Source organism: Lissotriton vulgaris, chromosome 4_1 (assembly GCF_964263255.1).
Source record: "Lissotriton vulgaris chromosome 4_1, aLisVul1.2, whole genome shotgun sequence".
Classification (NCBI taxonomy): domain Eukaryota; kingdom Metazoa; phylum Chordata; class Amphibia; order Caudata; family Salamandridae; genus Lissotriton; species Lissotriton vulgaris.
The window spans coordinates 1,475,851,050-1,475,873,741 of NC_141691.1; the positions used below are offsets into that span (position 1 = coordinate 1,475,851,050).

General features: G+C 51.2%; 1 protein-coding gene across 1 annotated transcript in view; it reads right to left on the reverse strand.

The window, feature by feature from the left end:
- The window catches only part of PRKDC (protein kinase, DNA-activated, catalytic subunit), a 2,818,033-nt gene that overhangs the window by 2,418,625 nt on the left and 376,716 nt on the right, over positions 1 to 22,692 (reverse strand). Inside the window, exons 20-21 of the mRNA XM_086965729.1 lie at positions 15,972 to 16,091; positions 15,577 to 15,736 (exon numbers count right to left, since the gene is read on the reverse strand). Of these exons, the coding sequence (XP_086821855.1) occupies positions 15,577 to 15,736; positions 15,972 to 16,091 (280 nt within the window). The remainder of the gene's footprint in view (positions 1 to 15,576; positions 15,737 to 15,971; positions 16,092 to 22,692) is intronic.

The window sequence follows — 22,692 nt, forward strand, 5'->3', positions numbered from 1 at the left end:
ATCCTGGAAGACCACAAGGAAGGACCGGTTCCTGTCCTTCTGAACCGAGACAAAGCAGCCAAATGGACCTTAATTGATGAATGAGCTAGTCCCGACTTGGCCAAGGACAGCAAGTAAGGTAGGATCTGATGAGGTTTGGAATTGAAAGGATCAATGCTTTGTGTCCTACACCAACAACAGAATCTTTTTCACTTAAGGCGGTAAGTCCTGTTCGTTGAAGGAGCCCTTGCTTGAGCCAGAACTTCCTTAATTTCCTTTGACAAGGGCAGGTTCATAAACTCTCGCTGCTCAGGAGCCATGCAGTCAGGTGTAACGACTGTGGATCTGGGTGCCAAATTTGTCAGTCGGACATCGTGAGAAGATCCGGCAGAATCCTCAAAGGTAAGGAAGGAGCTACCGACAACAGATGGAGCTCCGTGTACCAGAACTGCCTCGGCCAAGCCGGGGCTATCAGGATCATCCTGCACCACTCCACCTTGATTTTCCTGATCAGTCGTGGTATCAGAGGAATGGGGGGAAGAGCGTAGACAAATGTCTTCGACCAAGCTATCGAAAGGGCATTTCCCAGAGAATGTTGATGGGGAAGCCTGCTTGCGTAAGACCGGCATTTTTTGTTGGTCGGAGTGGCAAAAAGATCGATGTCCGGCCTGCCCCACAGGCTGAAGACCTGCTCTAAGACTCTCTGATTCAACTCTAATTCGTGGCTGATCGAGGATGACCTGCTCAGTCTGTCAGCATTTTCGTTTAGGACGCCCGGCAAGTGTTCTGCTTTCAGTGACATCCTGTGAAGGATTGCCCATTCCCAGATCTGCTGAGCTTCTTGCGACAATGGGCGCGGTCTGGTTCCTCCCTCCTTGTTCACATAGTGCATGGCCGTGGTGTTGTGCGTCCTGATCAGCACTTGTGAACCTCCTAGGCGAGGAAGAAAAGCTTGTAGAGCCAATCGTATCGCCCTGAGTTCCAACAGATTGATGTGGAGGTGTTTCTCCTGGGGTGACCAGTGACCGCGGACATGTAGGTCCTGCATCACCGCTCCCCAACCCTCCAATGACGCGTCCGTTGTTACCACGTGGAGACTGGTCGTTTGCGAAGGATAGACCTTGGGACAAGTTGTTTTGATCTGTCCACCATAAGGCCGCTTCCTTCATCTCTGGAGTGATCGTCACTCTGTCCTCGAATGAACCGTGGGGACATGTTGCCACTGATTGTCTAGTTGCTCCTGCAAAGGACGCATCCTTAGTCGGCAATGGGAAATTAGTGGGATGCACGACGAGATTACTCCCAGTAGAGACTTGTAGCGGCGTACTGAAAGACACTTTTTTGTTTGTAAGTCTTTGGCCATGGTTTGTAATTTCTGCCTCCTTTCCGGAGTAGGGAAGGCTCTTGAGAGCTTCGAATCCAAGATCGCCCCTAGGAAACGAGTTCTTCTGGACGGGACCAGGACAGACTTCTCGTTGTTCAGAGTGAGTCCCAAGTTCTGAAATAAATTGGTACAAGCCTGAACAGCCTTCAGCGCTGCTTCTCTGGACGGAGCTTTCAGTAACCAGTCGTCCAGATAGGGGAAGATCTGAAAATGATTTTTTCGCAGGAAAGCTGCTACTGGCGCCAGCACCTTTGTGAAAATCCTTGGGGCTGAGCGGAGTCCAAAGGGTAAAACCCTGAACTGGTAATGGCTCTTGGCTACTGTGAATTGCAGAAACCTTCTGTGCGCTGGGTGAACTGGAACGTGGAAATAGGCATCCTCGAGATCGAGCGTGGCCATGAAATCCCCCGGGCTAAGCCTCAAGATTTCCTGGAGAGACACCATCCGGAAGGACAGGGAGATAGGATAGGTGTTTAGCTCCCTGAGATCTAAAATGGGGCGCCACTTCTCTAGTGTTTTCTTCACCAGGAAGAACCTGGAATAGAATCCTTGACCCCTTTGGTTTGAGGGAACCGGCTCTATCGCTCCCTTCTGGAGCATCTGTTGAACTTTGAGCCGAAGGAGACGCTGGTGTTTCGATGGAGTGGCTGCCGGGGCTTTGGGTGGAGGGACTTGCGCGAATTCCAAGGTATGCCCTTTCCGAATGATGTTGAGCACCCAACGGTCCGATGTTATCCTGGACCAGTTGTGAAGGTATTTGTTGACCCTGCCTCCAACTGATGATTTCCTGAAGGAGGGTCCAGTAGGAAGAGCCAGGAGGCCGCTATTGGCGCTTGGACGAATCCCGTCCTCGTCCAGCTTGTTTTCCTTTATTGTAAGGCCTGGAGTAGTTGGTAGACTGGCCCTGACGCTGTTGATAAGGCTGGCGGTATTGTTGGGAACCTGAGCCCGTGGTGGAATAGCGTTGCTGTTGGAAGGATCCTCTGTAATTACCACCCCTGCCTCTGGATCCCTTGAAAGGAGACTTTCTAAATTGAAGGGTTCCCAAGGACCTGGCAGTCTCTGTATCCTTTTTTATGTCCTGCAGGGTCTCGTCAATGAGTTTGCCGAACAAAGCTTCTCCATCAAAGGGGAGATCCAAGACCTTGTTCTGGATTTCAGGCCAAAACCAAGTAGCCTTAAGCCATCCTTGGCGACAAAGAACTGCCGCTCCAGCCAATGAACGGAATGCCGTTGTGGCAATATCCATGGCACAGTCGATAATCTCCATCGACGTCGCCTCTCCCTCCTGTAAAATTTTCTTTGCCTCAGACGTAGATTCCGGAGGCAGGTGGTCAAGGTACGGGGCCACATCGCACCAGAGCTGGCGGTCGTACCTACCCAGGATCGCTAGGGCATTAGCCGCTCTCACCAGCAAACTTGCCATAGATGAGAATCTCTTTCCCACGTTATCCAACCTCCGCCCTTCCTTGTCCGGAGGAGTTGTCAGTGGGGCAGAAGGGTTGCGTGATTTTCTCTGCGCCGCCTGCGAGATTACAGAGTCTGGCCTTGGGTGACCTGTTAAGGCCGCAGGAGCATCATCGGTCGCCTTGTATTTTTTATCTAGACGCGGTAGCACCGGGACCACCGTCGCTGGGTGTTTCATAGCCTTTATGCCTTCTTTCCATAAGTGTTCCACAATAGGAATGGACCTAGTAGTTTTCCGAAAGGGTTCCTTAAAATCATATAAGAAACAATCTGTAGTGACTTTGGGCATGGCCAATTTAAATCGTGCAGCAGCTCTCTCCATTAGCTGATGGAAACCCCCAATGTCCGCTGGCGGGGAGTCCGCCGGGTCCGGAACTGGAGATGAGGAGTTGTCAATGACATATTCATCATATTCCGTATCAGGATTAGAGATATGATCAGTCTGCTGGTCCTCATCCGAGGAATCATCATCATCATTATGGCCCTCTTGTCGTCCCGTGGAGTCCTGCTGAAAGGGCGTTTGAGGCTGAGGCGAAGCTGGAGCCGGAGAAGTAGGCGTCTCAAATGAAGCCGGAGCCCTTGTGGGCGTAGTAGGCTTTGACAAAACTGGAAAAGGCCTATTCGCCTTAGATTTATAGTCTTGCAGCATCTTATGCAGAGCCTGAAGGAAAGATGCTGGAACTGTAACCATTCCTTGTTCAGATTGCTGCTGCTGCATCTGAAGATGACCAACCTCCTCGTGGCCATATTCGCCCTCTGAATCAGTTTCCTGCCACTTGACAAAAAGCTGGGAGGGACTATTGGCATAGCTGTAAGCCTCCTGTTCATCCTCCTCTGATTCTCCCTCCTGAAGGAGCATGGTCGGCAACCGAGGAGATACATTCCTTGGAGACGTGATTTCTGGCGTGATCCTTGTCACAGAAATGGTGATCCTCTTTTCTGTGGGTAATATTGTTGGATCCGTCGTCGACGGTTGTATTCGCGTCATTGAGATTGGCGTCGTCGACGATGAAACTGTCAACACGCCAGCTGTTGTCATAGTTACAGTAGAAGTCGTCAACGCCCTCGTCGACGAGACCGTAGTCGTCGACATCGTAGTCATCTTGGACGTTGGCACCATCTTCGTCGACAGCATAGTAGTTTTCGTCGTCGACGGGACCTTTGTCGTCGCCGGGATCTTCGGCGTTGACGGGACCTTCGTCGTCGACTCCTTCGTCGACGGCCCCTTCAGTTTCTCCGTCGACGGTGAGGACTCGGCCGTCGACGGTGTTCGACGACGACAAACCTGATTTCGGTGTTTTCGTCGACGGAACCTCCGCCGTCGACGTCTTCGTCGTCGAGGACTTTGAACTCCTCTCAGAAGACTGGGATGAGGGTGTTTTGAAGGCTGTGGCAGTCTTCTCACCTGTAGACATAGTTGGTCCTTCCCTCTCCTTTACACTCTTGTGAGGAGATTTGCTGGGACCTTGGCTCTCAGACTCACTGGGGTCTTTTTTGAGGCCTTTGAAGATCTTTCCAAAGAAGATGAAGGGGAACCCCTACCCCTCTTCACTGACCTTGTCGTAGAAGCCATCGACGCTGCCTCCTCACTGTCACTTGAGACAGTATCCTTCCTGGATTTTAGCTTTTGAAGCCATGTCAAGAGCCTACCCTCACGGTCCCGGAGGGTTTTGGCTGAAAAGGTGCGACAGATCTTACAGTCAGCAGCCTGCTGGTCAGGATAGAGGCAATATATGCAGTCCTTATGCTTATCCTCCACAAAAAGTCTCTTCTTGCCACAGGAGGAACAAGGCTTGAAAAGGGCTTTTTTCTCACAATATCCGACATCCTGGAAGACAGCTACAATCCTGAAGTGAATCTGAAAGATTCTGAAGAACATTCTGAAGTAAAACCTTTATAAGAGTAGAAGTTGAGCAGAGCTCAAAGGAGACTCCCTAAGCACAACGTGCGGTAGAAAATCTGAGGCTCTGAGGTTCCTTCAGGAAGGTTCTAAGTGGTGAGGCACTTCTGATTGGCTGATGCCAAAACGTGGTCTCTTTTACACAAAGAGGGTGATATGCTACAAAAGGGAATGAGGCCTAGGCCTTTTTCCATTGTCTTTTGTACCTACAGCTATGGTATTTTTGTTACCGAGACTCCCATTCCGATGACTGGGAATGATACAAAGCATGGGAATCTATGAAAGTTCCAATACTGGGGTAACAAGGAGACTCCTGACTCGCGCTGTGTCCTGGGGCGGCGAGGCGACGGCAGCCGCAGCTGAGGCCTGGTGGCAGCGTGGAAGCCGTGGCCTTGCGTGCAGCTCTGGTGGCGGTCCCTGGCTGGGGGGCGGAGCAGCAGCGGTGGGTCTGTCCTGCCGAGAGGTGGCGATCAGTTTTCCTGTGCCTTCAATGGAGCCTGTCCTCCACCTTGCATCAGAGAAGCCACTGGCTTGATCGGCGGTCGAGTCAGACCGAGAGGGCTGAACATTGGACACACGCGCGACTCCTTTGGTCGTCACTTTGAGGCCTTGGGCTGCTGGGTGGTTGGCCTCCCTCCTGCTTGGCGAAACCCCCTCTCTGGCTGCCTTGAGGCCCCGTTGGTGGCACCCGGGACCCTTGTGGTCCGAGACCTTGAATTGACCAGGGCCTCTCTCCCGCCAGGGGCCCTCCTCTTCTTCCTCCCCCTCCTCTCACATGGACATGCTTGTGGGTTCGGCACCATTTTCGGGCCGCGTGGGGATGTGGATTGGCCCATACAGGATCAGAGTTTTGCTTCCCCTCGGTTGCCCTGAGGGTGCTGCTCTGTGGGCCTGCAGACTTTGGAGGTGCCCCCCTGCATTTTCCCAGCCGGCCTGCCGTTGGCAGCCCGCAGAAATGGTCACTAAAACCCCTGGGCCCCTGGGGGACAAGGCCTAGAGCCGCCACTGCTTCTAAGATGTCCCGGGCTCCCCCCTTTCTTCAATCCTCAAGCAAGCTGGCTCCGGGGGGTTCGACGGCCCGAGGCGGGCCGCCACCTGGGGGTGCTATGTGGCAACGGGAGGGTGACCTAGAGCCTGGACAGAGGAGCGTGCCCACCTGCATATTCTACTGCCTGTGGGGGCTAGCGTTGCTTTATTTCCCTCCCATTGGCGGTCGGTCCGACCACGGAGGTACTTATTCTGGTGCTGACGGCCTCACTATGGACGGGTGTGGAGGACCTGGAGTCCGTATCACGCCCCTGGGTTCCATATCAACGTTGGAAATATCAGCAGCCAGACCAGGCGGCGTGGGCCATAGTCCAGCTCTGCTGCTACAACCAGGACTGCAACATCCGTACCCGCCTCACCTTCGGAGCGGGGGCTTGCCGGTGCCCGATGAACCACCGTCCGGGACGTGGAGGGACACTTGGCCAGCCAGGACGAGAGACCAGCCTGGGAAGGCTTGACCAAGCAGAGCACGATGGACAAATTCACAGGCCCGGGGGCCTCTGCGGCGGGATTGGGGGGACCCAGGGAGAGGTACCTGGTAATGCCACTCATGGTAGCCATTACGCAGTCCAGGGTCGCCCTTGATGCCAAGATCGGGGAGGTTGGTTCATATGTTATACTACTGTGGCAGGACCTACGGAATGCAGTGGCTCACATTACTGACACTGAAACAAGAATCTCGGGGTGGAGGACGTGATTACCACCTTGCAGCAGCGAGTGACCTCTTTGGAGAGCGCCCAACAAGGCTTGGCTTCGAGAGTGCAAGATGCTGAGGTAAGGGCGCGACGCAATATTCTACGCTTCGGCAGATTTCCGGAGGGATGTGAGTATGTGAGTCTGGAGATATGGAGCGGTTCCTTACTCATTGGTTGGAGAGTTGGCTGCCCCCGGAATCCCAATCCAAATGCTTTGTCATTGAGCGCGCCCACAGAGCCCTGATGCAGAAACCCCCTGCTGGGGCTTGCCGGAGGCCTGTAATTGCAGAGTTACTAAACTATCATGACCGGGACGCTATCTTGAAACAGGCTAGGGCCAAAGAACCGCTGTTGTATGACAATGCCCGCATTCTGATCGTTCTAGACTACACAAAGTTGGTCCAACAGCAGCAGCAATCATTTCTTGCAATTAAGGCCAGCCTCCGAGAGCTCAAGCTCCCATATGCTTTGCTTTACCCGGCCAGGCTGCGGGTTGTGTATCGCTCTCGTACTTACTTCTTTGATTCCCCGGAGGAGGTGTTCCAGTGGACTGATGAGATGGTGTGGCTGCATCCTCAATCGCCGCCCGGGAAGGATTCGGACTCATCTGAAAGCGGGGTGGCCCAGAATCTACCCAAAGTCGAGGGCAGAGGCTCCAGATCTAGAAGGCGATCCAAGTCAGGCGACGCCCTGTCTCGCACGGGGTCTGCCTCGCGACAGAATGTGCCAGCTGATTAATTGATGCTTGGAACAATCATCTAAGGACCTCAGGTATATTGTATTGGCCAGAGAAGACTTAAGACAGCCGGTATCTCTGCTGGACTTGAACGGTCAGAGATAGGTCCAGCAGACAATGGGCTGTAAGTTGGGGACCCATTTGCGGGTGAGCGGTGGGACCTTCTGTTGGGGTCAGCCTGCTCTGCCTTCCGCGACAAGTATTTCACTGTTTTCGAGGTATAGGGTGGGGGGGACCAGTTGGGTTGTTCTGGGGAGTTATTGTTTTGTAATCGCACTGTTCTCTCTTCCGTCGGAGCCATGCCACGCTCACTCTATTGTGTCATCTGTGTATCTCACGTTCACAAAGTCCCCCAATGGCGGCCACGTTGGGTAGTTCACCAGATCCCAACGGGTCTCTGCAGATAATGAGCTGGAATGTTAGAGGGGTGCTAGATAAGGTAAAACGTAGGGCAATCATAATACAAGCCAAACGCGCCCACACGGGTATCTTAATGCTGTAGGAGACACACCTCATGGGGACAAAGGCGCTGTGCTTTCAACGCCTTGGCTACATACACGTGTTCCACTCGGGGTTTGTAAGAGGGTCCCGGGGAGTCGCAGTCCTGATACATCGCCGGGCCCCCTATACACATGTTACGACGTGTATAGGCAGGTATTGTGATATTGGGGAGTGTATTTGCCCCCCACTGATATCCTGGGGGCTGGTGGAGAAAATTGTGACCCTATGGACGGACATACCAGAGGGCCTGGCAGTAGTGGGTGGTTATTGGAATGATGTGTTAGATGTAGCCAGTGATCGGTGGAAGCCGGGAGGTCCCCCTGAGGCTCGTCACCCCACCAAGCTTCATTCCCTGGTGATGGGCCTGGCGCAGGATACATGGCACGACTCAGGGCTACACGTACCTATCAGCGGTCCATGATTCTTTTCCCCGCATTGATTGTATCTTTGTCTCGCGGGGGTAGACAGTAGGGCGGTGGCAGTAGATATTCTCCCCCATGGGTTCTCAGATCATTCACTGGTGGCTATTACCCTGGGAGCTGGGATGGCACTCAAGCCATTTCGGTGGCGCCTCTCGACCTGGAACCTCCAGAAAGAAGACTATCTGGAACATATGGAAGAAGCCATTGATCAGTATTTATCGCTTAATGGAGGGTCGGTGCGGGAGGCCAAATCTCTTTGGGAGGCAATGAAGCCCACCCTTCACGGGGTAGATATCTCCTTCTGTGGTGCGGCCTGCAAAATGCGTAGTCTATTATTCAGGCAGAAGCTGAAATTCTAGGTCTGGAGGAGCGTAGCAGGGAAGATGGGGGTGGCAGGTCCCCCATTCAACTGCTGCTCACTCAACAGGGCTATTCACATCTTCTGTTAGATGAAGCCCCTCAGGTATGGTTGGCGACCCGGAGCAGGATTTATCAGTGAAGAGATTTATTTATTTTATAAAGTTTTATATAGCGCAAACTTGAACCCGAACGATATCAGAGCGCTTTACAATTTGAGCCAAAGGTAACACATCAGAACATTAGTCTAACAGGGGGAATCTAATGGGCATTGAATCAACTAGTACAAACATAACAGCTCAATATAACCTGAGTGAACGAGTAGGAACATTGAACAACCCATCGGTAATGCCGTGTCCACGTACAACTGTCTTTCAAAATGTATTCCCAAAAGACTCCAACCATCCGGATGTACGGGAAGCAAACGAAATGCAGATTTTATGTCGCATTTCGCTATTTCAGAGATCGGTCGAGCAAGCTATTACACAGATTGTAATATAAACAAACAATGGTCCGAGACCCAATTGCGTTGAAAGCGAAAGATCAAGATTTTAGTAGTTCAAGGTGTGTATAAAACAAATTCACAGACCTAAACACAATTAATGAAAAACAAAAGAATAGGCAACAGCAACAACCTCAGACTCTTTTCATAGCATTTAATGCATTTTCTGAAACAAGATTCAATCTACAGTTATTTTACATTTTATATACAGTGCCCCGTATCTAGAGCGTGCAGTAAAGGAAAAGAAGGTGTTGAAAGGACGTGATCGTGAAAAGGTGAAAAAGGAGAGGTTTCACACAGAGTATGCAAGAAAATTTTTCAATATTATTCAAGGAAACACCAGTCAATAAAGAACTGGAACAGTGGAACCTGGCCACTTAAATGAATAAATATGTAGTCCTTCTAGTTATTCAAGGGACATTAGATGAGTCAATGTCTGCACTGGGGGGGAATAGTGATCCAGGTATTATCGGATGTCAAAAGATTGTGTCAGGGGTCGCTGGGCTCCGTTGCTCTCCCGCGCATTATGGGACCAGAGGGGTTACCTATATTGGACCCTTCGGCTATTGCTGAGAGTTTTGCGACGTATTATGCGGATCTCTATGCTCCTAAGGAATGCCTATCAGCAGACATGATAGAACGCTTCCTGGACAACCTCCCACCTAGGGCCCTCCCAGACGATGTTCGTGCGGAGCTGGACTGCCCACTTACAAAAGGCGAGTTGGGTGCTGCCCTTGGGGAGTTACACCCCGGTAGGGCTCCGAGTCCTAATGGTTTCCCAAACAAATTTTTTATGTGGTTTTTGATTCAGCTCGGCCCCCATTATCGCAAGGTGGTGGAGGAAGGTAGAGAGCGGGGTCGTCTGCCCAGCGACTGGAGGCATGCAGAAGTGGTAGTATTTCACAAGCCCTGTAGACCTCCCGAGCACCACAGGTCCTATTGCCCCATTTCCTTCCTAAATGCTGAAGCTAAGGTCTGGACAAGACGTTGGCCAACCGCCTCTGGCCTCATATTTCCTCCTTCGTTCAACCGGATCAGGCCGTGTTCATGCCCCAGCGGGTGACCAGTCATAATATCCTATGGGCACAAGTATCTATTGCGACAGTCAGGGCCTTGGGGAAGCGTGCGGCGCTTCTGCTTGCAAATATGGACCATGCATTTGATTCTTTGAGTTGGGTGTATCTATTTGCGCTACTGCGTAGACTGAACATAGGGCCTCGGTTTCGGTCTTATCCTACTTTATTATATACCGAACTTATGCCTATGATGTCTTCCAACTGTCTGAGGCTTAACTCTGACAAAACCGAGGTTATGACCTTTGGCAATCTCTCCCCTGAATGGTCCTCCATCTGGTGGCCCGACCAGCTGGGCTCTCCACCGGTCCCAGTGGAAAAGGCGAGAAACCTGGGAGTTATTTTTGACAGCAAGCTGACATTCAACCTTCACGTCAACAAGGTTGTGTCATCTGCCTTCTTTACTCTAAATAAAATTAAGAAGTTGCTGCCTTACCTCCCTATCTCAGCTGGGAAGACCCTAGTTACCACCCTGGTGTTTTCCAAAATTGACTACGGAAATGCCCTATTTCTCAACTCTCAGAAACTCGTTCTGTCTAAGCTACAGTCTATACAGAACGCGGCTGCTAGAATTCTTTTAGACATTCCCCGCCGCCAGCCTACTACTCTCGCCATTCGCCAGCTTCATTGGCTCAGAGTAGAGAGCCAAATTAAATTCAAGGCCCTCTGCATTGCCTATAAGGCAGTGCATGGCGTCGGACCCAAGTTTCTGACCGAGGCATTTCAGTTATACACCCCTAAAAGGCTACTGAGATCTGCCAACACCTGCCTCCTACCAGTACCCCGCACAAGAACAGCAACTTGGGGAAACAGACGCTTTCTGGTTGCTACGCCAAAGCTCTGGAATCTTCTGCCACTTACTATCAAAAACGCCCCCAACTTGATGAGCTTTCGTAGGCTCTTAAAGACATGGCTGTTTAACCATTGAATTTCTGTTCCGGTTTCCCGCTAGCCCAACATGCGCCGAGACTCCTTCGGGTATTTGTTTGCGCAATAAAAATCTCATGAATAAATAAATAAATGCATCTGTAAGTGTGGCGGGCTCTGTCTCGTCGGCTTTCTCCATCGTTCAGGGCCTTGTTTGCCTTGGCCATGCAGCCCCGGGCTGCGGTGGTGCGGATTGACGCCCAGGTGACCGGCCTAGAATGGGCAGATGGACTGTTGGATCGCATAGCCCTGTACGCAGATGATGTGTTGTTTTCCTTACCAACTTAGTCAGGACGGGCCCGCGGATTTTGCGCATCATGCACTATATGAACCCATGGAAATCTACCCTCTGGGTCCTAGGTGAGGAGGGCGACCTTGGCGCTTGGGCATCGGCTGTGCAGGTGGAGTACGGGGGGGGGATGAAATATCTGGGTGTGTTCCTTTCAGATTCACAGACTACCTCATGGGACAGAAACTTGGCACCAGTGTGGGATAGGGTGAGAGGATATTAGAACTTGGTCCCACATGCCCCTGTCGGTCTATGGTCGCTCGGCCATTTTTAAGATGGTTTCTCTTCCATGCTTACTCCATCAGCTGCAAAACCATCTATATCCTATTCCCCCTAGATGGTTCAGTTAAATTTATACGGCCTTGGGGCAGTTCCTATTGGGTGGCGGGCGGCTAGGGTGGCCCTACTTACCTGCTTCCAATCTACGTACTTTGGAGGGTTTGCAACCTCTGACATTCTTTCATATTATATGACCTCACACTTGTTGATTCTCAACAAATGGTGGTACGGGGACAGGTCGGATCCAGCATATGCAGTTGAGCGGCGGTGTATGGGAGATCATACCTTACATATGATGGTGGTCTTGGTGGCTTCCCCAGTGTGTCTTTGTTGCACGCATGATGAGGCAACCTTGCTCCGTACCGTATGGCACTGTTCCGCACTGGCACGGTCTGGAGAGGGGTTCAATCCTGCTTTTTTAGAAGTTCTATGTTGGGATCTTCACTGCTCGCCCAAATTGGTTCTCCTGCATGTCATGGAAGGTATCAGGGGCAATGTTTACAAACGCCATCTTATGCTCTTGGGCTTTACTCTAGCCAAACGACACATTGCCAAGACCTGGAAGGCAACAGTGGCGCCCTCTGTTTCTGCATGGAAAAATGGCCATAGATTTTTGTATGGGATTAGAGGCTCCCATTTTGTGGCGAGGGGTGTCCTCGTAAACACTACACAATTTGGAATCTCTGGGAGGACTATTGTGGCTTAGAACTGGAACCTGCCCCTAACCCAGTGCTCAGACCGGCCTTAATTTCTTCCCTCTTCTCTAAGGTGTCTCTCGTACACATGTGGTGGGATAGAGGCTTATTGGAAACAACATATGGTGAGCATAGGCTTGTGGCTTCGACTGTATATGTTGCTCTAGAATGGTGGACAGTGCGATGGGGGTGGGGTGTTGTATGTTTTTTTCTTTTTGCTTTCAACTGTAATGCCCTTTCATTTCTCCTCTGTATATGAGAAAACTGTCAGAGTCACAATGATGTATATTGATGCTATGGAAGTCTCTGGGTCACAGAGCTACACCCTTTACGTGTTTCTTTTTACAAATAAAATATGTTTAAAAAAAAAATGTCGCCACAGTGCTGAGGGCGGGTCTTGGTGTTGACTGAGACCACCGGAGTGAGGGTCAAGTCATTGGGGCCCTCGGAGTCAATCAGCAGCAGCCCAGACCTGCAGCCACGGAAGAACTGAGCCGTCGGCCCGAGTCCGCCGCAACCCGTGAAGGAGAGCTGGATCAAGGCCCAAGTCGCTGGATTCGGGTAAGAGAGTGGGATCGCGCCCACTAGGTAATATGGATCAACACCTGGGGTGGGGTGGGGTGCGGGCCCGGAGGGACACTCTCTCAGCCTCCGCTTCAGTCAGCTGCGCGAGCCGTTGCTTCGGCTCGGATCCCAGCCCATGCTAACTCAAAGATAAGGCAGTACTGGGGCCGGAGTTTCCCTTGTATATTACCTGATTGTAACATGGCGCATTGCATTATTTCTTCAGTGCACAGTATCGGAGTATAACGTGGCACAGTGTATTATTCCTTCATTGCACCATACAGGATTATAGCGTGACACATTGCTTTGTTTCCTTCCTGATACAGGGCATGCAGGGGGTGATACGCATTGCATTATTCCTTCAATTGCAAAGTACATGACTGTGGCGCTACGTATGGCATTGTTTCTCTGTTGCACCCTTTAAGAGAATGTCGTTACGCATTGCAGTATTGTTTCCTTTTGCAACGTGTGTGATTCTAGCACTACGACTTGCCTAACCTTTTGGGAAATGATTAGAAGTGAGCTTAACTGTTGGTTAAAAGCACCAGAAAGAATACTACCCATTCTTATATAATGATTTTGTATCGTGTGGTCGTATTGTACAATTGCTTATATAAAGATTATACTAATTTTATCAATACTTGTGTGGAGTCTATTTGTGATGACATCATGGGGTTACTGTGAGCGTGGTTGTACATACTGAACACTCATGCCTTGGAGATAAGCCTGGCTGCTCGTGCCAAGCCACTAAGGGGGTGAGCAGGGCTATCGATTATTCACTTGGTGTCCTTGCGTTTGACAGTGCTTATTCCTTGCATTTAACAGTGTGTATTCCTTGCATTTGACAGTGCTTATTGCTTTCATTTGACAGTGCTTATTCCTTGCATTGGACGTCGATTATTACTTGCATGTATTTTACTATTATATGCTTCTGATTTATCCCTTTGCTGTAGAAATGTCAAAAGCCTGTCCCTTTCTATCTCTGCATGGATGGCACTGTGGATGGTTCTGTGCTAATCCTATGCTTAGAGACTTTGATAGAAAAGCAGACATTTGAGGTGAGCAAATTTAGAGTGTCGCTCGTGTTGAGAGTGCTCTATACTGGAGCTGCTTTCCATCTAAACTTGAGAAATACCCAGAGTTTTCTAGATATATCTCCGGGTATGCCCAGATTTTAGTTTACTTACTTACCCAGATGTGGGTCCCAGACTCACTGTGCCACTGGATTCAAGCTAGCCTGGCTGATGAGGGGCGATGCCCCGAAACCAGTCCCAGGATGCTGGTTTCCAGTCCAGGGAGGGACGGTTCCCATGAGGCACAGGGTCAAGGCTGATTAGCATATGGCTGGGTCTAAACCTGGGTGGCATGGTGAGCTAAAAAACGAAGGATTTAACCCAGATCCACTGACTGGGGGTGAGTGTTTGATTTGTTTGTTCTGCATTCCATCCGTCATTAATTTTAGGCAGCAAGATGAACTCGGTGGTTGATAAAAAAAAAATCTTTTGCAGGTGGAACTCTACCTATCCACCCTACCTGCCTAGGTCCCTTTCTTTCTTTACCATTGCCCAATGTGAGAGAGAGAAAAGAAAGGGGACACCAATGGATCTCCCATCCTCCTCAGTTTCCACCTGAAATTTCTAACCTTTATTATCACTTCATGGTCCGGAAAATCAAAGTGAGCACAAAACTCAGGGACTTTATTTCTCCCTATCCATGGTGCCACTGACATTAAGAAAATTTGCCAATTCAAAAGGTTTGCGACGCAAACAACTTCTTCTGCTTTCACCTGGTGATCAGAGCGCTTGAGGATTGAAGTATTAGCACCGGGAAACTGCTTTACTAAACATATCTGTACATGTTGTTTTGCATTTGTCTTCTTTCTATGCCTCGCCACCTTCTAAACACTAGAAAGTTCCTAGGTTTTGACATATTTTAAAACCACTTTTTTAGTTTAACATTTTTTAGTTTACATCTATAGCCATCTGCTGGGTTGTACTTCTACCCCTTACAATTGGAACAAAAGACAAGTCTTTTCTTCCGCCTTACCGAAGCAAATTATTTTCTCCACAGTACTCCTTTTTGTGAGGTACTCGGAAGGATACTGCAACCAAGTCTCCCCTCTCTCTGAGAATAAACACCAATATCTTTGTAGCCTCAAACCACTCCAAAGGTGACTTCTGCCCGATGGAGGTTAAAGAAGAAACTACCCAAGTAACTGCAGGCCACTTGAACAAGCAGTTATTAATTTGTAAAAGAAGTACTAGGGCACAAAGTTTTACTCAAAGGCCCGTAGCTGGCGCTACTGAAGATCGGGTGCTAAATACATATTAGTCCACCAACAGGAATTCCCTGCCCGTTTACCTCACATGTGCAGTTTACTGCTATCTCCCAGTGTCACAGTTCTTCGGGTTTTCCCTCTTGCGTGTTTTTCCATCACTGAAAATCTGAAGTGAAAAAGTGATGCAACCACCGGCTCAAATTACGCATTGTAGACATGCAATAACGACGGAAGCATTTATCTCAATGGCAGTCATTATCATGGAAGTTTATTAAACATAAAGGCGTTTTCATGGCCGAGGTATGGGCATGTATGGGTTACATCTTTAAAAGCAAATCTGGTGCAGATCAACAAAAGAAAATACGGTTCTCTAAAGCACTGTTGTTCCCTGAAATATTTAGTGTTCAATACAGTTACTTGCTCATAGAAACCTCCGCAACCCCCAAAAATGTAACATATGTAGGTATATTACAAAACGCACCTGAGGCTCCAGAGGTTTTCAAATATCCATCTAGAAATGGCAGGATATCCTTGTAGTAAGGCTGCATTACATGCCTGGGGATATATGATGACCAGTCTTCCAGGGCGTCAATACCCGCATCAGCAAGCGGAGCACAGCTGAGGCCCAACTTGAATGCAGTCTGCATAGGAAAGAAAAAAACAATCACATTTTCAGTGACTACATGAGGATCCATATCTTTTAGATTGTACTGATGCTAAACAGGACTGCAAGAGTGACATGGTTTTGATATCCAAATCAAAACATTTATTTCAAATTCAAAATTTCTATCATCATAAATGGTCTACATATTTTAACCTGCTAAAAAACATGACATCTCAGTTACAATCTGCCAATTCGCCCATGATGTCACACACCTGTAGTGCAGGAATGTAGGCCTTGATATCCAGCATGATGATGTTGTGCGGTAGAGTGAGTATAAAAACGAGACAAGATGCCAAAAGCTCATCTTTGTACTGCTTCATTTTTGAAGATACCTACAAGTTAAACATTGGATCATTAGAATTAGTCAACGTGTATCGAAATCTAACGTCTCAAAATAAATTATTTTTACTGCAATTATGTTTGTCATTTGGTACTTGTTGTTCAAGTTAATTAAAACCTGTTAGAATAATTATAGACTCAACTTCTATAAACTCATGCATAACGAAAAAACTATTTATAATCTAAATAAGACAAACTGCTCTCGTGCTCAAGTTGAACTCTTAGTAGAAATTGCAAGGTTGAGTAAATTCAAGCAAATAACAAGAAGCCTCAAAGGGGGATGGAATACCTGGCGTAGTCCCCATCTTTTATTTTTCAGGTTCAGACATTTGACATACAACACGCCCACCTCCAAAACAAGCATTTGCAATGCAATAGGTCTCGCATTAGGAAAGTTTGAGCTATTGTTATTGTTAATGTCAAATTTTGTATTTATGTGTTGGTTTTGAAAATAGCTAAATTAATAGCTTTGTCATTTACAATGCCAATAGTTTAAACTTTCGCAAATGTGACACCTATAGCATTTGTAATGCTATATGTGTTGTATTTACGTGACTTAGATGTATTGATATTACAAATAATGTTTTTTTATTTTAATTAATACTTAAATAAAAGTTATTGTAATTTATAATGGCAATAGCTTAAACTTTTGTAAATAACTTTTATGAAGATTATGTTCAGTGTATTTTATTGTGACGAAAATCCAAGAACAGAAGTGAAATATTAACATCTTTTTCTGACATTTGTAATAATGCTTGAAACATTGAACCAGTTGTTGTTGAATGGTTGCACAGATTGATGCTGTGGTGGCGCTGAGTGATGTTGTGGTGGAGCTGAGTGATGCTGTGGTGATGCAATATATAGAGGGAGGGCGATAGATAGAAAGAATGAGGGCGATAGATAGAAAGAATGAGGGCGATAGATAGAAAGAATGAGGGCGATAGATAGAAGGAATGAGGGCGATAGATAGAAAGAATGAGGGCGATAGATAGAAAGAATGAGGGCGATAGATAGAAAGAATGAGGGCGATAGATAAAAAGAATGAGGGCGATAGATAAAAAGAATGAGGGCGATAGATAAAAAGAATGAGGGCGATAGATCGAGTGAGGGCGATAGATAAAAAGAATGAGGGCGATAGATAAAAAGAGTGAGGGCGATAGATCGAGTGAGGGCGATAGATAAAAAGAGTGAGGGCGATAGATCGAGTGAGGGCGATAGATCGAGTGAGGGCGATAGATCGAGTGAGGGCGATAGATCGAGTGAGGGCGATAGATCGAGTGAGGGCGATAGATCGAGTGAGGGCGATAGATCGAGTGAGGGCGATAGATCGAGTGAGGGCGATAGATCGAGTGAGGGCGATAGATCGAGTGAGGGCGATAGATCGAGTGAGGGCGATAGATCGAGAGAGGGCGATAGATCGAGAGAGGGGTGTAGAGCGAGAGAGGGGTGTAGAGCGAGAGAGGGGTGTAGAGCGAGAGAGGGGTGTAGAGCGAGAGGGGGGTGTAGAGCGAGAGCGGGGTGTAGAGCGAGAGCGGGGTGTAGAGCGAGAGCGGGGTGTAGAGCGAGAGGGGGGTGTAGAGCGAGAGGGGGGTGTAGAGCGAGAGGGGGGTGTAGAGCGAGAGGGGGGTGTAGAGCGAGAGGGGGGTGTAGAGCGAGAGGGGGGTGTAGAGCGAGAGGGGGGTGTAGAGCGAGAGGGGGGTGTAGAGCGAGAGGGGGGTGTAGAGCGAGAGGGGGGTGTAGAGCGAGAGGGGGGTGTAGAGCGAGAGCGAGAGGGGGGTGTAGAGCGAGAGCGAGAGGGGGGTGTAGAGCGAGAGGGGGTGTAGAGCAAGAGGGGGGTGTAGAGCAAGAGGGGGGTGTAGAGCGAGAGGGGGGTGTAGAGCGAGAGGGGGGTGTAGAGCGAGAGGGGGGTGTAGAGCGAGAGGGGGGTGTAGAGCGAGAGCGAGAGGGGGGTGTAGAGCGAGAGGGGGGTGTAGAGCGAGAGGGGGGTGTAGAGCGAGAGGGGGGTGTAGAGAGAGAGGGGGTGTGGAGAGAGGGGGTGTAGAGAGAGGGGGTGTAGAGAGAGGGGGTGTAGAGAGAGGGGGTGTAGAGAGAGGGGGTGTAGAGAGAGGGGGTGTAGAGAGAGGGGGTGTAGAGAGAGGGGGTGTAGAGAGAGGGGGGTGTAGAGAGAGGGGGGTGTAGAGAGAGGGGGGTGTAGAGAGAGGGGGGTGTAGAGAGAGGGGGGTGTTGAGAGAGGGGGGTGTAGAGAGAGGGGGGTGTTGAGAGGGGGTGTAGAGAGGGGGTGTAGAGAGGGGGGTGTAGAGAGTGGGTGGTGTACAGAAGGTGGTGTAGAGAGGGGTTTAGAGAGGGGTGTAGAGAGGGAGGGGTGTAGAGAGGGGTGTAGAGAGGGGTGTAGAGAGAGGTGTAGAGAGAGGTGTAGAGAGAGGTGTAGAGAGAGGTGTAGAGAGAGGGGTAGAGAGAGGGGTAGAGAGAGGGGTAGAGAGAGGGGTAGAGAGAGGGGTAGAGAGAGGGGTAGAGAGAGGGGTAGAGAGAGGGGTAGAGAGAGGGGTGTAGGGAGGGGGTTGAAGAGAGGGGGTTGAAGAGAGGGGGTTGAAGAGAGGGGGTTGAAGAGAGGGGGTTGAAGAGAGGGGGTTGAAGAGAGGGGGTTGAAGAGAGAGAGAGGGGGGTGTAGAGAGAGAGGGGGGTGTAGAGAGAGAGGGGGGTGTAGAGAGAGAGGGGGGTGTAGAGAGAGAGGGGGGTGTAGAGAGAGAGGGGGGTGTAGAGAGAGAGGGGGGTGTAGAGAGAGAGGGGGTGTAGAGAGAGAGGGGGGTGTAGAGAGAGAGGGGGGTGTAGAGAGAGAGGGGGGTGTAGAGAGAGAGGGGGGTGTAGAGAGAGAGGGGGGTGTAGAGAGAGAGGGGGGTGTAGAGAGAGGGGGGTGTAGAGAGAGAGGGGGGTGTTGAGCGAGAGGGGGGTGTAGAGCGAGAGGGAGGTGTAGAGCGAGAGGGAGGTGTAGAGCGAGAGGGAGGTGTAGAGCAAGAGGGGGGTGTCGAGCGAGAGGGGGGTGTCGAGCGAGAGGGGGGTGTCGAGCGAGAGGGGGGTGTCGAGCGAGAGGGGGGTGTCGAGCGAGAGGGGGGTGTCGAGCGAGAGGGGGGTGTAGAGCGAGAGGGGGGTGTAGAGCGAGAGGGGGGTGTAGAGCGAGAGGGGGTGTAGAGCGAGAGGGGGGTGTAGAGCGAGAGGGGGGTGTAGAGAGAGAGGGGGGTGTAGAGAGAGAGGGGGGTGTAGAGAGAGAGGGGGGTGTAGAGAGAGAGGGGGGTGTAGAGAGAGAGGGGGGTGTAGAGAGAGAGGGGGGTGTAGAGAGAGAGGGGGGTGTAGAGAGAGAGGGGGGTGGAGAGAGAGAGGGGGGTGGAGAGAGGGAGGGGTGGAGAGAGGGAGGGGTGGAGAGAGGGAGGGGTGGAGAGAGGGAGGGGTGTAGAGAGCGGTGTAGAGAGAGGGGCGTAGCGAGAGAGGGGTTGAAGAGAGGGGGTTGAAGAGAGGGGGTTGAAGAGAGGGGGTTGAAGAGAGGGGGTTGAAGAGAGGGGGTTGAAGAGAGGGGGTTGAAGAGAGGGGGTTGTAGAGAGGGGGTTGTAGAGAGGGGGTTGTAGAGAGGGGGTTGTAGAGAGGGGGTTGTAGAGAGGGGGGCGTAGAGAGGGGGGCGTAGAGAAGGGGGCGTAGAGAGGGGGGCGTAGAGAGGGGGGCGTAGAGAGGGGGGCGTAGAGAGGGGGGCGTAGAGAGGGGGGCGTAGAGAGGGGGTGGAGAGCGAGAGGGGTGGAGCTCGAGAGGGGTGGAGAGCGAGAGGGGTGGAGCTCGAGAGGGGTGGAGAGCGAGAGGGGTGGAGAGCGAGAGGGGTGGAGAGCGAGAGGGGTGGAGAGCGAGAGGGGTGGAGAGCGAGAGGGGTGGAGAGCGAGAGGGGTGGAGAGCGAGAGGGGTGGAGAGCGAGAGGGGTGGAGAGCGAGAGGGGTGGAGAGCGAGAGGGGTGGAGAGCGAGAGGGGTGGAGAGCGAGAGGGGTGGAGAGCGAGAGGGGTGGAGAGCGAGAGGGGTGGAGAGCGAGAGGGGTGGAGAGCGAGAGGGGTGGAGAGCGAGAGGGGTGGAGAGCGAGAGGGGTGGAGAGCGAGAGGGGTGGAGAGCGAGAGGGGTGGAGAGCGAGAGGGGTGGAGAGCGAGAGGGGTGGAGAGCGAGAGGGGTGGAGAGCGAGAGGGGTGGAGAGCGAGAGGGGTGGAGAGCGAGAGGGGTGGAGAGCGAGAGGGGTGGAGAGCGAGAGGGGTGGAGAGCGAGAGGGGTGGAGAGCGAGAGGGGTGGAGAGCGAGAGGGGTGGAGAGCGAGAGGGGTGGAGAGCGAGAGGGGTGGAGAGCGAGAGGGGTGGAGAGCGAGAGGGGTGGAGAGCGAGAGGGGTGGAGAGCGAGAGGGGTGGAGAGCGAGAGGGGTGGAGAGCGAGAGGGGTGGAGAGCGAGAGGGGTGGAGAGCGAGAGGGGTGGAGAGCGAGAGGGGTGGAGAGCGAGAGGGGTGGAGAGCGAGAGGGGTGGAGAGCGAGAGGGGTGGAGAGCGAGAGGGGTGGAGAGCGAGAGGGGTGGAGAGCGAGAGGGGTGGAGAGCGAGAGGGGTGGAGAGCGAGAGGGGTGGAGAGCGAGAGGGGTGGAGAGCGAGAGGGGTGGAGAGCGAGAGGGGTGGAGAGCGAGAGGGGTGGAGAGCGAGAGGGGTGGAGAGCGAGAGGGGTGGAGAGCGAGAGGGGTGGAGAGCGAGAGGGGTGGAGAGCGAGAGGGGTGGAGAGCGAGAGGGGTGGAGAGGGGTGGAGAGCGAGAGGGGTGGAGAGCGAGAGGGGTGGAGAGCGAGAGGGGTGGAGAGCGAGAGGGGTGGAGAGAGGCTTGTGGGTGTTGTTTTGGGTGGGTGGGATATACGTTGTTGTGTAGGTTGGACTCTGATTTGTGAGCAGGTGGTGTGATTTGCATTGTTGGTGGTTTGTGTCTTCAAAGCAGTGTGTTTTATTGGTGGTGGTGTAGTGGAGATGGACAAGAAATCTATTTCTTATGAGAATCGTTTTTTTGTATGTAGAGTGCGGATGATAAGTCGTATTGTTTTATTTATGTATGTGGAATGAAGGAAAAGATAAAGTATTTTCTTAAGAGGGCCTATGGTGGTGTTATTGTAGTTTGTGGTCTACACGCCAAAATCATCAGTACGGAATTGCTGTCTAATGTCAAATTAGAACACGGGGCGACAGCCAGACTGGGTGGCTGGGATAAAGGAGGATGGGGGAGAGCTGAGAGGAGAAGGGGAGTGGAGATGGGTTTTGAGAGCAGTGCCCGAGAACTAAAGCGTTCAGTCTCAGGAAGCGATCGAGGCGCTCTGTGGACAAGTTGGAGGTTGCTCGAAGGGGGAAGGGGCTGAGATTGCAGATAGAGAGCCTGCGGAGGCACGGGTGTCACTCACATTAAGGGTGGGGGGTACGCTTCAAAGGAAGGAGAGGGTAATCCCACAGGGTCTTGAGTGTGCCCTAAGGAGGGAAGGAATTAACTCTCAGTGAGTGAGTACACAGGGAAATAAATAATGGACACACGGTGATTGAGTACACAGGGAAGGGATGGAACTCGGGGATTGAGTGCACGGGATGCTTTGGTAAAGGAATCCGGCGGTATTCGCCGAGGGTGCCCTAAGCCAGAGGAGCCATGGGTGTTCTCTAAACGAGAGAGGGAGCTAGTGAGTACCTTTTCGGAGAGAAGGGTTGGGTAGGTTGGTACAAAGGGTGGTGTTTTGGTAAGGCACGAAAAGGGCGATCCATATTAGAGAGAGATGATGCCTGTGGGGGTGGGTGAGGAATCAGCATGAGGAAGCGCTTGACCACTGAAGTAGACGCCTCTTGTCGAGGGAGGTGTAACTTAAGCCGTCGAGAGACCTAATGAGCCTAGTCATTTTACCAACTGCACTGAGTGCTGTGATTTTTTTTTATTTAACCTATTGCGGAAACTGGTGAGAGAATACGAGTCCCAGCATGCAAAGTGCTGTCCAAAACAGCTAGGAATAGCTGTAGGTGTTCCACGTGGCAGATGCAGTGACTAATGAAAATAATGCCCCCTCCCCCGCAGAATGCTAAGAGGTCCTCCATACCTCACAGATACTCACTGTCCTTTGGCTTATGATGGTTAGTGGGCCCCTGAAGGGTGACGCCTGCCGCTCTGTAGGTGACCCGTGTTACTCCGCTGGGGTGATGTACACTTCAGTTCTGAATACAAAGTTTAAGGCAGCATCAGGACAGACTCTTTCGAGGAGCCTCAAATGTTATAAGAGGGGATTAGGGTAGAGAGCGATAAATTGCTTTGCTGAGGATCAGAAGGAAACAGGGCAAATTTAAAGCGGCAGCAGGCCAGGTAGCACTGCACATTGTTGAAAGGATCGGCAGAGGAAAAAGGGTTAGTGATCTGAAAATGCGGCCGGCGCCGCCAAAGTAAACAGAGGCAGGCAATATGTGAGTGCTGGATGGGGAGTGGATTTGCAGTGCGAGTTCTCAGCGTTGGCTCTCCTCTGAGAAATCTACAGCTGCGTTTGTGCTTCCAGGGTGGAGAGGGCTCCGGACACGAGGAGGGAGGA